The sequence below is a fragment of the Vanessa tameamea genome, chromosome 27, assembly GCF_037043105.1.
Source record: "Vanessa tameamea isolate UH-Manoa-2023 chromosome 27, ilVanTame1 primary haplotype, whole genome shotgun sequence".
NCBI lineage: Eukaryota > Metazoa > Arthropoda > Insecta > Lepidoptera > Nymphalidae > Vanessa > Vanessa tameamea.
In genome coordinates, this window is record NC_087335.1 from 2,606,996 (window position 1) to 2,621,711 (window position 14,716).

General features: G+C 29.7%; 1 protein-coding gene across 1 annotated transcript; it reads right to left on the reverse strand.

Moving 5' to 3' along the window:
* Positions 1-754: 754 nt before the first annotated feature.
* On the reverse strand, positions 755-10,919 carry LOC113392111 (uncharacterized). The gene is made up of 11 exons (XM_026628390.2): positions 10,759-10,919; positions 10,206-10,441; positions 8,308-9,631; positions 8,035-8,216; positions 7,321-7,506; positions 6,074-7,240; positions 5,031-5,342; positions 3,887-4,225; positions 2,737-2,924; positions 1,809-1,934; positions 755-1,047 (listed from the first exon to the last, which is right to left on the reverse strand). The coding sequence occupies exons 1-11, from the start codon at positions 10,778-10,780 to the stop codon at positions 774-776; spliced, it is 4,356 nt and encodes a 1,451-aa protein (XP_026484175.2). The 5' UTR covers positions 10,781-10,919; the 3' UTR covers positions 755-773.
* Positions 10,920-14,716: the final 3,797 nt, after the last annotated feature.

Below are 14,716 nucleotides of genomic sequence, written 5' to 3' on the forward strand. Positions count from 1 at the left end.
GTTTGGATTATAACACTTTATTAACATTAAGCTTAGCTTATATTAACGGTTTGTTTTCATTATGTTTTATTAAATTCTGAAATGCTTATTGCTTTAAAATCGCATGTTACTCAGAAGTATTAATTACTCGACATTCGTTACATACAAATAATACTATATAAGGTGAAAAGTTTGTCGTTAAGTGCTGTTTACAATAATAATAAGTGATTTTATATTTGTATTTTTTATAATATAGTCAGACGGGCAAATGGGTTATCTGTTGGTAAGTGGTCACCACTGTCTATAAATATTAGGGTTATAGGAAATATTTACCTATCCCTACATCAGCGTCACCATCCTTAGGAACTAACTGGAGATGGCTTTGGAAAATAACTTAAAGACTAATAATTGGCGATTTAGTAATAAACATATTTAATTATATTATATTATATAACCCAAATAGGATTACACGATGAGTCAAATATAATAAACAAAGACAGTAATTAAAGTAAAATCAAAGTAAGTATAGATCTTGATAGTAAGTATAGATAATTAAAGTAAAATTGTAGAGATGATGATGTGGTAATGTGTGTTGATTTTTTTGAATGAAACACAACTTTTTTAATAAATTCTATATGTATCTGAAGATTTAACAGCTATCACGCTATATTCGTTACCGAATAAACTACAAAACTTTTTTGTAACAAGAATTATTTTTCACAAAAATGGGTTACGAGGATTTAACATTATTCTTTTAATATAATAAAACATCATCTATTCAAAAATATTTTATTTCAAGCATTGCCAACATATTTATGATACCTCTTATACATGGTGTACATATTAGTCAATGTCATCTGTCCTACGGAACCAGCTAAAGCTCTTCTCAAGAAGGCCATCGCGTATGTCGAATCGGAAACTTGTATTAACAATGCTATCGAATTTTCTAGATGTTGTCTGACCATCTTCGGTGGTGGACTGCTCTCGAGCCACGTGCATATATCGGCCACAGCATATGCGGATATGCGAGAGACGTGTGTCTTGCGCTTGCATATTGATTGGGTTAATCTGTGGAATATTTTAATTCATTTATTTATTACTGATTATAGTTCATAATGTTCCTAGGTATAAAAGGTACAACAAACCACCATAAGATTAAATAATATTATATTTAAGACGAAAACATAAAAATGTCAAATTATTTCAAATGAAATGACAATACTGAATACAATCCTAACGAATATATCTACGAACTAAACTAAACTATTGCTTTTTAAATCCTGTTATGTAATATTGTTAAAATAAAATACCTTAATAGTTTAAACTGACAGTGGTATCATTCATACAGCCACGAATAAGTAAATAACGAATTAATGTTAAAAAACCGAAAAAATATATAAAAATATAAATTAAATTATCACTGAGACCACAAAAACATTATTGAACGGCTTGTTGATGATAATTATATTTTACTGACATTTATCCTGGACAGAACTTTGACCCAACAAAGTGAGCCCGTGATTGCTTCAGATGGTACTTTGACAAAACGTCGGGCAAAAAGTTATGAATGCTATTACATATCAAGTCATATATAAGTACCTACACGACATAGTCATTTATAACTTAGAAATATTAAAATAATATATAATCAGTTTGTTTTGTTCACTGTACAAGCACAGTATTGTGTGCATGGACTTCAAATAATTGCCTTTTTTTTAAGTTGATATGGCTATTTTCCAGTTACTGTAACCAAAACAACCTTTTAATTTGTTAATGTAATCCATTCGTCTTTTGACTACAAATATTATTATTTACTCTAATATCCTTACTTTTCAATAGAATGCGCCATTTCAGCTAATTTATGTTCAACAGATTTATCAGTGAGATCTTCCTTAGTAGCTCGCTCACATAAACACAGCACTAATGCTTTGTAGCTCTGCATGTAACAGGGCCACCTGGAAAGTTAATTTGGAACATTTTAATAAACAATACACTTTAAAATATTACTTAATTTAAATTTAGGAATACAAAGGAAAAATAAATTAAGCTTCATCAAATTTTAAGAAGTTAATTTTACTTGATTTAAATTTAGAATATGGAGGGTGAAGGCCCCTAATTATTATTTCACAAATTCATTTGAACAATTTTATTTATAATTTGTCAGTCAGTTATTTCAATAATATATTTACGGATGGCCCTACTTACCTTTTTTTATTCTTACTTATTACTATGCCATACTTTTTAGTATATATAAATATATATTACATTAAAACAGAATGTCTATTGTGGCCCCTCTCTTAAAGGCTCCGAGCCGGTTGCCTTCTTTGCCCTCTCCTAAATCTCTGTCAGCCCTGTACATATTTCTAGAAGTAGAAACTAGACTCTTGTTCGTAATAGCGTGTTACAGACTAATACTTGCTTTACTAATATAACTCAATATGTTTTGCTGAAGGTTTATTTGTTAGTGGAATGCCTATTTAAATTAACTCTATGACAGAATCCTGCTGCCATATAAGGGGTTTCTATAACATATACTTCAATATGAACTTTTCAATTTTATTCGTTAAATTTCCTATAGATATATATCGTTTATTTTAAATACAACATGTAACAAAAAACAATCAATAAAAATAAAAAATATATATTATATTACTTTAATAAAATCATTTGAATATAATTTTATTTATTATTTAGTTTTGTTCGATTCAATCTTTACTTTTAATTGTAATTGTATCAAGGTACAAATAGTATATTTACCTATCTTCCAGAAGTTCTTCCCTAGACAGCAACAAATAATTCAATATGGCAACACATCCTTCAAACAATATATTGAAACCTTGCCAACTGACTTCACACACTGTGTCTATTGTTTTACGACCCAAAATGTAATGGAACAAATGTTGAAGTTCAAAAATCGCATCCAGGAATTTAAAGTCCAGGGATATCTGAAATATAATATAAAAATATATATGTAAAAAAAATATTTAGTCATCCTAATTAGTATTAAGAAAGTCATTTCGCATATACGTCGGGGTTACTGAAACGGTTATAGCGAACGCGGACCCTAGTCTGTCATAATACGTCATTTGGCATCTAATGATGCGTTTACTTGCTCCAAGACATTTAGTGGAATATCAGTCGCTTTGTTGGCAGACTGGCAAATGGACCACCTTATGGTAAGTGATCTCGACCATCTATTGGCATGGCATTGTAAGAAATATCAATCATGTCAAGTTCGAAAACTAAGATGTTACGTCCCTTGTGCCTTTAGTTACACTGGCTTACTTATCCCCCAAACCGGAACAGAACAAATGTTACTATAGGCTATTTGAAGGTATAACGTGTAATTCGTTATATTTAAAATATTTTAACGTTTAAAGTTTTAAATGAGTCTCTTTTTACCTTGGTCAAGTCTTGCTTACTTAAACTAGAGAACAACTTGACTGGTGTCATATTTTTTTAAAGATCTCTTATATTTATGGTCTGTGATGGTATTGCGGAAAGAAATATGCATAGACAATTGGATATTTTAAGAAAAGTTACGAGCGTTCATGCGATGTTTTCTATTAGGGACTGTGAGATAATAATAATATATAAAATTGCACCCGTGTTAAGCCGCCCCGGCTATTATGTTATTATTCTATAATTTATAGTTCAAATATAAAATATAGTTGCTTTTTTTTAAATTATTTGTTTCAAGTCCTCGCTAGCCATAATCTAATCAATAAATTGTGAAATATTTTTTTTTGTTTATTCAAATATTCTATAAAGCCGTCTTTTGTTATTACAACTAGCGTTAATTCACGAAATCACCAGGCGTAAAAAAAAATCTTTTAAAATCCCTGAAACGTTTCGTTGCCTAGTCGCGGTAGAGAATGGTTTAAGATTAATTAAAAAAATATATTACCTTTTTAGCCGCCAAAATAACTTCAGACAGAATATCTAAATCATTCTTCAATAATTCACAAATACAATCTTCAATTTTAACCACATTGGATATATTAGTAATCTCCTCATTGATATCATCGTCGCCATTTTGTTGTGTAACATTCTGTATTAAATCGTAATTTTGTTGTATCCAAAATCTTATGTTCTTCGTTGCCCGGAATATTAATTTTGTTACGGCAATGCATTTTGGTCCAATAATATTAGCTTTTAAACAATTTATCCATAGATATTTTGATACTTTTCTGGCTGTTAGTTGAGAGTTTGTTATGTCTGTATTCTTAAGTATTATTGATGGTTTCTGAAAATTAAAGAAAATAAATTACTACATGTAATTAAATGAAGTAATAAAATACGTTATAAATAAGACTGATCTAAATTAATGAATTCATTATTTATAGACGGAATAATGTAAGGATTCTCTATAACGGTACCCCTTCCATCCAAATCTGTAATTTAAGTTATGTTGGAAAAATCTATAAATAAATACACCCTGAAAACATAAAACTCGTTTTTGGGCAACCATGTGAAACCCAACAATGTCCTCATTTTTTTTTATCTCGGCTCTAACAAATGAACTAATGGAAAATAAATTTTAAATATGATCTTTTAAAAATATTTTTATAAAAAATAAATGGATATTGTCAAAAACTTACTAAGATTAGTTGACTGTGTTTAAAAATATAAATGGACTTCTATTCTAATAAGAATACTTGACAACAGATGTGTAATGTTTATTTAAACATTGAAACAGCTTATGTCATGTTAACTGTCATAGTAAGCGGTATGAGTCGTGAGCACGACCTTCACTTGCAAAGTGTACATTTTAGGTATTTTTGGAGGTATGAAGGGAGCCAGGGGCCCGAAGCTGCACGCGATTGGTCCGTCAGTCGATGCTTATCGTCAATTGGACTTTCACTTGTCATTCGGCTACGGTAATTTCCATGACAGTGAACATGCGCGAACTTGCCTCCCACTACTGACCATCTGTGCTCACAACTCATGACGGCTATAATACTAAAGTTAGGTAGGCATTAAGTCTACTTGCCCTTGTTCTTCAAACAAATCACTAAATTATATAACACCAAAACTACACTCATATTTACCTTTAATAACGCCAAATTCGATAAGTCACCAACAAAATGGTTACTGAAACATTCAACCGAGGACAATTCAGCAATAAATTTCAATGTAACCGACATCTCTTCTAAGCAATTGTTATTAATTTTATTATTTTGATCGTATATCAATAATAATCTTGCTTTTATACTGTTCCATGTCTGAAGGAATAGTTTGTCTTTCTTTTGGAATATTTCATGTGCTTCTAGTTTTTTTATGTATCGCAATGTCACGTTTAAAAGCTGTATTGATGAGTCTATTTGTTGGTACTTTGACGTTGGACTTGCAATGGCTTTGATCTGCAAGTTTGAACAATAAGATTATTTTTCCACCTTAGCTATTTATTATCTTCCAGGTTTTACTCGTGCGAAACCGGCAGAGGCTGTAGGTGTTAGATGTGTCCTCTTCTGTGCACTTAAAATCATTTTCGCATTTATAATAAGGATTTTATCTATTATATGAGTATAGAATTTTAAAAAGTCGAATCTTCGCGACCTGTCTTTAATGCTTGTAGATATTTGTATGAAATATAAAATATAATAGCATTAAAGACAGGTCAAAATGCTTATAATATCTATTTATTTAAATAAATCCCACACTTTCTGAGGCACGGGAATTTATTACTAAGGAATTGGTTATAAATGACGTTAAAATTTGATGCCTTCAAGTTAGATGAAGTTATAAGAAACTCATATTATATATTTAACATTAATACAATTCACCATGAACTTTAGCACTATATAAACTGTTAAAATTTCCTTTTTTTTTGTCAAATTCAGCCTGTGAAAACTGCAAAAGTCAGGACCCAAGAGAAATTTTTGTCAGTTTACTGATAAGCCACTCACTGGTCAAGTGATATTCAATTAAACATATTAATAGTCAATACATACTAATAAGTATTAATAAGAATGAGAAGTATAATTGTTGTTTTTTTTTAAAGTTGCTTATTTAAAATTAGTATTGGGTAAAGAGTTTCATCTATCATAAATGAGAGTTTTATTAAAATCTTATTAAATATAATCATACATACCGCGTTTTTAACGAAAAATGTTAGCCCAGACCAGAGACAATTTAAATTTTTTAATTCTTCCGCATTTGTTGTTTCGCAACACTTCAGCAAGGTTAAAGAATAAGCACCCATCGCGTTAAGTATTGCTATTGTATTCTCTTCAACATCAGTGTTGCTAGATTCATCTATATTACTTTTGCTGAAATCAATATTTTTGAACGATTCCAACATACTCTTATTCAATTTTTCTTGTAGATTTGCTAATATAGATCTAAAAGCACTGGTCGTTATGGCTTTCTTTTCCTTAGCAATCAACGGTAATATAAGACAACTTATTTGAAAAACATTATCACCGAAATAATCTACATTCGCTTTATTCTTTTTAAGATTCTTCAAAAGTATTTCCACAATATTTACGACTATTTCTGAGTCAGTTTTAACTTTCTTTACAGCTGATTCCAAAACACATTTTATGATAAGCATATCATTCGAAGTTTTGATTTTTAATTTCAATAATTCTAATATTTTAGCATCTTTAAAGTCAAATATAAAATCTACAGGGAATATTTTAAAGATATCAGGGTATTTCGGACTCAATTCATAAATACTCTGCAATATATAATCTGTGCTCTTTTTAATTTTTTTATTTTGGCAGCAATTTTTTAAAATCAATAGAACAAAAATTGCAGTTAATTGATAGTTCTCTTCCAGATAATATATCTGTAAATGTTTTAAAATGTCCAGAGAAATTGTTATGTCATCTTGATTAACAACTTGTGGGTTGAAAAACATTTTAAAGTCATTGTCATTTAAGAATGATGTTATTTCAAAACTAGATTTGTTCAAAGCTTTAGATAGAGTATTCATATTTTCTATACATTCAGTAATATTTTTAGTTGCTTTCAAAACGAGATGTTGTAATAAGTCTTTATTCATGCTTATGACTTCATTTTTAAATATCTCTGTATGGGGATCATTTTGGTACAATTTAATAAGTGTTTTAGATGCTTGTTTCAATTGATTTTTGTCAAGATTTGTAAAAACGTTTTTTGTAATATAACTATTTGATAATATTTCTGGATGATTTGGTATTTGTTTGATTAAGTTTGTTTTAATATCTGATGTGTTTTCGTCCGTGGTATGTGATAAAAGTTCAACTGCCATGGATTTTGTCAAGAGAAGTTGACTCTGAAATCATGCATAAAAATGTATAATAATAATATTCTTTAATACACTGTTATCAATAGTCTTAAAATAAAGATACATACCCAAAGTAGCTTTTCAGTATCGTCTTGTAACTTTGAGGTGAAGACGATCCATTCGTTCTTAGAAATAAATGGCAATAAGTCATTTCCTTCAATGTTTAGTTTAGTGTTGCTATACTTTATATTTAGTAATTTTAAATGAGAAACACTCAAACATAGATTCAGGAATGTAACTACTAAAGTTGAATTCTGAAAATGAAAAATAAATATATTAGATTTTATTATGGAAAATGTTTATCAAAGAGAATGAAACCTGTTAATTTACCATGATATCAAGGTAATTGGGCAGTGTTCCATAAGGGTGCATTTTAGTATCCACTTTAATCCTAATTTATATTAATGAATTCATTCACTTAAAAGTGACTAATGCATGATTATTGCACAGATAATTAAATTTATGTAAAAGATGAAGTAAAACATGAATTTGCAAACAATGGTTACTTCCTCTGGGATATTTCTAACTTATCCTGGGAGTGACTTTACACATAAAAAAAATTACCAGGCTTATTCTCAGGCTCTTTGCATCCTGTGTATTATTATTTATTATCTCATGGTTATTACTTTAATACAAAGCATTGATATTTTACTAATATTTAGTGCCATAGTTTAAAATTATTGTGCATTATTAGCAATATTTTTTGTCTTGCGTTATATAAATAGGTATTTAATTAAATAGAAAATACTGATAGATGTAGGTGTATTGCAAAAGTTACTTACATAGTTCAATTTTAAGATACATTCTCCAAATTTGTTCAGACACTGTTCTTCAAAAGTCTGAAAAGCCATCCAGAAATCGTCAGCTATATGAAGTGGTACTGTGTGATCGGCCATTTTGTTGTGACGCAAGAAACTGGATAAAATGGCTGATATCATTTCTGCCAGTGTTATAATTGATGGACCTAAAATAAAAAAATAAAAATTTAATTATTTCTCTAAATAGTCTAAAATACTAAAAATGTCAAATGAATTATAAAATGATGGATAACATACTGACAAATCCTTCTTCAAGCATCATAAGGCAGTTTTCTTCGAAATCTTTCTGGAGAGATATTAAAAGTTCTTTGTTCTGTCTGAACAATAATTCTGAAGTCAATTTACCATATACATCGACACACTCTTGCGGAAACATATCATCTCCTGTTATAATTTTTCCCAGGATTTTATTTGAATTATCGTCACCATTATTTAAAGCCTCCTGTAATTTTTGTTTCAGCTCAAATTGTTCCACATTCGATGCTTCTAATTTTATTTTCAAATGTGGTATTATTTGGTTTAGAAAATTCATACCTCTGCTGAGTTTGAATAATGTTTCTAGTAAGCAATTCATTGTTTGTGTATATGATTCAATTATATCTGGGTTATTTTTTTTCGCTGTCATGATATGTGGTAATATTTTGTCAATTTTCTGTTCAATCAAACTAGGGTCTAGCTTTAAGGCAATTTTGATTATCTGTAGAGTTGTTCTGTCGAGCTTCCCTTCTAACTTTAACTGTCCCATCATAACAATTTGCAAGAAAGATATAAATGTCTTTTTAATTTCCACTTTCGAGACTTTATCTCCCAATGTATCAGTAAGTCGTACACTTATATCAACTTCACTACTGTGTAATACTTGAAGCATGTTTAAAAATAAGTTACGCTTGATCTTTTCAGAGTTATCTTCGAATATTATCGGCGGCATTACCATGGCTGGTGTTAGATAATTTTGGGGCATGTTTAATGAACTAACTACCATTATATAGAATGCAAAGATAATTTGGCTCTCATTACCGTAGCATGTGACAAACATGTTAATAAAATCAGATAAGAATTTACTATTCTTCTCTGTTCTGCCTTTTGGGAATGTAAAGAATGCACTCATAATCTTTATAACTGATTGTATGTTATCTCCCCTTTCAGCAATAAGCTCGTCAATATTATCTTTCCGTATTAAATTCAAGAGAAAACTTAAAAAGAATTGCTTTTTGCTTTCAGGAAACAGGATGACTTTGCACATATTTATCACTGGATCATAACTTTTTGTATCGAGAAAGTTGAATATTGTTTCCAAATTTTCTCCATGCAAAAGTTTAACTATAAATTCCAATTTCTTCTTTGAATCTTTATAATATTTGATGATATTATTGAATATTTTCTGAATATCCTGCTCATCAGTTTCACCGTTTAAGTTTTGAAGTAATGTTGTTGTTATAAACAAATAGTCATCTATTTGTAATTTCAGTTGAGGTAATATTTTATCATTTTCTAAAAATGTTATAATGTATGTTACATCATCATTTTGCAAAGGATTGCCACGGAGATACTGTGAAATAATCTGGAATAATAAAATTTACAATGTAACAGCTGTTTTCATTGAGTGTTTTTAATTATATTGTTTTATTTTCATTGTATGTACTGCCTATCCAAGCACAGGAGGAAGACGAAGACAAATAGAAAACTTTGACAAAGAATTGATGTACGAGTAATGGTCTATTTCTTGAATAATCTTTGGTATTCATTACAAATCTGTCAAATAATCGTGTTTTGAATGTTAGAAATGGTTTCAAATTAAAGTATATAAATAGTGTTGCATACATGAATAAAAGTATATTATAAAAAGAACATAATATATTAAATTTAATTTAAAATTTTGTGGAATTTGTAAATCTTAGGTTTGTTTATTTCTAATCCTTTGACTGAAATCTGTGATAGTCATTATAAAATAAATGTAATTTTGTATAACTTCGGCAATGGTTTTATTTACACAAGGCCTACAATATCTAACTAATCTCACAATAAGAGTGTTTAAGTGATCTACTTGAAATAAATATTTTACATTATAAAACTTAATATAGTATTCAAGGCAATCACTTGTCGCAATGTCAAATTACAGCATAAATCATAATTACCTTGATTAGTTTTAGTTTTAATTCACCAGTCAAGTCATCAACATTGTTCAACCATCCTAGTACATCACGCAGTTCTTTACTTGCTAGTTTGTTAGCTTGTACCAGTTCGTCTAACCATTCAGCTACAACACGTTCCTTAGGTGCCGTTGGTAAGTGATATGATTGAACCACATTTTTAGCTAATTTGAGGCGTTTAGGCAATGAGGCACTGTCGTCTTGGAGGCGACGTTTTAATTCTGAAATTGTAAGATCGAAATTCTTAACACACAGAAATTTAAAGTATTCCTCGTTTTATGTATTAAGTATAATAATACTCAATAGTAGAGCCTAGTAAAGGAATATATTATATTCCTTAACGTAAGTACTTAATAACATTTGTAAAAAATAATGTCATAGTCAGTAAATGTTATATTAATCCAATGCGGGTACATGAATATGCATTGTTAAAAATAAATTACGATTTACTATATATTTTATATTAAAATCAGTCGGATCTATAGGTTATAAAATGTGTTGTTTAAAGTTTTAAGGTTATAACAAAATGTTTACACACCATTTAAAGGATACTGCGACATATTGTATTACGTAACGTATTTTTAATTAAAATTAATATACGCTAATATGTATTAATTAGTGATTTAAACTCAGTATTTTACAAAAAATATAATATAACACATTTTGACATCTGCTGTCGATTATTGTTGTTATTTTGACATTTACATTTGTCATTTGTGATTTGATGTTTTTAATCCTTTTCTCAAAAATCGGAGGTATTGCACCATACAGCCATTCCATATTTTATTTTGTTGATAATATAGTTACCAAATATTTAAAGAAATTTATTAAATAGGTACCAAATGCAGACAGTATGTTTAAAGTTGATCTGTGACCTTGAACAGTCAGTTTGAAACACGCAATTAAATGATATCGTTAATAAACTGGAGAGCATAATATTTATATGATTATATGTCCTTTGGCAGTAGTCTAATGATAATTGTATAATAGATAAGTATTAAGAGTTCTGTCTACTGTTATAGTAAAGAAGCATTGACAATTGTCAGTTAAAAAAAAATGGAGGTATGATACGATTCCCTGCCCACGAGGCTGGTATTCAGAATGAAAATTATGAACACCTACCACACCATGCGCTGTGTGGTATGAAATGAATGTCCTATGAAATAAGACAATGTGAAAAATGGAAATATGAAAATATTATAACATTAATTTTTATTTACCAATAGCTACCCATGCAAAGCCGAGACGAAATGCTATTATATAGCGTGTATTTATGAATTTTCCATACTCATAATACACATAAGCCCTTAAGTGTTTTGTTCAGCGTTTTCTGTGTTGTTGTTGGCAGCACAAAAAAAGTAATAATTAAAAAACAAAAAACAATCGGACAGTCTAAGCAATAGGCGTTTCACACATGCCCGGTAAAATTAAAAAAATAACTATTATCATAAAATCGTCAGAGCTGCCATAAAATAACACATCCCGTGCTTATTAATTACGGCTAATGCAACTCGACGTTTCTATTAATATCTAATTTTATAATTGAATAATGAACAAAATAGTACTTTATGTAAACACGTGTTAATTCCTTCCACCCACACTAAAATGAATAATTATTTGCGAGCAATGCCCTAATGAATACATTGCTTGTACGTTACATAAAATAATGTCCACCGAGTCAGTGGTGTGGCTTGGTGAATAAGAGGTAAGCCATTGAGAAATCATCCCATCCCCATTTTAACATTATTGGGTCTGTTAGGCCTTGACCCTACGGATCAAAACAATTGACACAGTTGCTGAGGCTACTGTTGAAGAATTGTCCGGGTGTGGAGGGCAACCTCGAGGGCGTACCCAGCCTGACCTTGGCCAGGCAGGAAGAGCCCATTGCACTATTGTTACGTGGTTACAACTAGATTGGCCTTAAATTGATATAAAGGGATAATATCCAATTTTTTTTTAGCTTAGCTTAGCCTTTTCATCGATTCTAAAGTAATAAGGTATAGGTAATAGAAGAATATTACACGCACCTATGTAGATTTTATTGAAAAATTAACCTTCAAGATTGGAATTTAGGAGGTGTGTTCTTTTTTTCGTATTTTTTTCTTAACAACCTCAGCTAATATATTTTCACAAAATTCTAGCTCTTTGAATGCGAATTAAATAAAACATAAGGTATGTTTCTGAAATATTAAAATAGGCATGAATGTTATAAAGATAGTAACAAAAAAATGACTATCCGTTAGCTAAGGGGAAAATGGGCGACAAGCAGGCAAAGACTTGGATAATTTTTGGTATAAGCAAATACATTTCAAGACATTCATACATTACATAATACTTTTCCAAATCAGTTTTTTTTTTACAATTTTGAACGACTATTTAGCTGATTTGAAATAAGAGTGAATTTTGTTTATATGTTGTGAATGAAAATTTCATGGTAGTTGACAGTTATCTATTTTAATTATTTGGCCGGTTTTCGTGCTATATTTGTAATAGCATTATATCCAAAATAATATTTTGAATATGAATGAAGGAAAGTAACCAAATTATACCAATCGAGTAATTTCAACATCAGTTAGCTGTCTAACTTTTCTAGTATGCTATGGATTCAACTGAAGTTTTGAATCTAAAGTGATTCCTAGAAATACTGTAGTGCCAGCTACATTTAGACCGTTATTGTTTAAAGTTTACTTGAAATTTTGCTTTCGTACATTAGAGAAGAAATCAAACGGTATGCAATTTGTCTTATTAGCATTTAGAATTAAATTATCCTTAAAATATCCTATCCTAACAGAGAAACCAATTTTGTATCAGAGATAATGCATTGTTTACATCGTCATAATTAGGTTATTTCCTGTCTACTATAAAAAGTAATGAGGTATCATGAGCAAACAATACAATATCACAAATACCTTTACATTAAAAGAAAGATCATTCATATATAACAAAAATACAAAAGGACTTAAAATTGATCCTTGTGGAACGCCCATTTTTAGTACAGATCCAGGAGACTTTATTCCAATAATAGACACCTGTTGAATTCTTTGATTCAAGATTTGACGATAGCATATCCCAAAAAGGGTTGCCATTTCGCGTCACACGAAAAGATTCGTTGAGAAAACTGGCGACTACAACCTAAAACACTGATACATAGTTGAGACGATTCCATAACAAACTGGCTGAATACCAATAAGAACGGCCGAGGGTGCCGAGGACTAGGATGGAGACCACAAACGATAAAAAAAAATTGAAGATACAACCAAACGGACGAAATGTTTGCGGGAGGTATAAATATAACAATAAAATGCAACCATTTAAATTATTCGACTATGAAACCAAGTCATTTTTCTCAAGTCATTTCACTTCGTTCACAGCAAACAGAGAAATATATAAATAAATGTCTTCAATAAATCGACTGTAAAAATTTTACAGAATACTTTTTTTTATTTACAGATGGGGGGTCAACCCGTTACTGATTTACCGAAACAGCTACGAAGCTAAAATACTCAATCAAAAGACTTGACTTCGTGATGAAGGAACACGCATTAACATAGTAATTGGTGTTTCTTTCAATGTTACACTAAAAGTAAATGAAATATTAGAAAATGGTCACAATTAAAAAGAGAATCTATGAACGGTTTTTAAAAATAAATATTTAAATATTATTATTATGATAAGAAGACCATAATTATTATATATAATATTATAATTTTGGTCCCATAAATTTTAAGCTATCGCTCCCTATTTAACCCCCTTGAATGAGATTAATTTTAAAAAATATTTACTTAGTGGCCATCAACATTTGGGCGTTGGTTTGTATGTCATTCATGTTAACATTTTATGACGTCGATTTAAACTCAAAATATTCATTTTGTGGCGTTTATCAACTGTTTTGAAATGATTCTCGGATAAACATTTGTGGTAATTGATTTTGTTTTATATAGATATATGTATACATGCAGATAATGTTTAATATTAGTAGACGATGAATAATGCCCTTTGACCCAAATATGTTATTTGTCATACAAAAACTATCATATGATTTATCACGTTTGTTTACGGGTTAACGCAAATACTACCCATCACATTAGTATAAAGATTGGAAGCCACTATGGATTTATTTAAGATTAAATGTTTTTTAAATTAATAATGGAACCTAGAGGTATAATATGTACTAGATCTCACAAGGATTAATTCTTGCTCATTTACTCTTTCTGATATATATAAATGACTTAGTCTGACGTGTTAGATATATATATATATATACTATTTGTATCATTAATAATTTGTATTGTTGTGGTTTAGATGAGTTAGCTAGTCCATTTATAAGCACAAAGGTCATAAAGGGAATTATGCCCAATAATGGAATTGGGTGGTTGGTAGCGCAATAAACGATGACAAACAAATAAAATCAAAGCCGATTTGGTTACCTTGTTGTGAAAATAAAATAATAAAATACTCATTACAAGATAGAAAGACCTTTAATAAAGAGCGCGGTG

Excerpts from the sequence above, each read along its gene's own strand:
- LOC113392111 (XM_026628390.2), bottom strand. The coding sequence starts at position 10,780 with ATGTCGCAGTATCCTTTAAATG. Across the intron at positions 7,507-8,034 it reads GTATCTTAAAATTGAACTAT|AATTCAACTTTAGTAGTTAC; the intron begins GTAAGTAACTTT and ends TTTCATTTTCAG. Across the intron at positions 5,343-6,073 it reads CATTTTTCGTTAAAAACGCG|ATCAAAGCCATTGCAAGTCC; the intron begins GTATGTATGATT and ends TCAAACTTGCAG.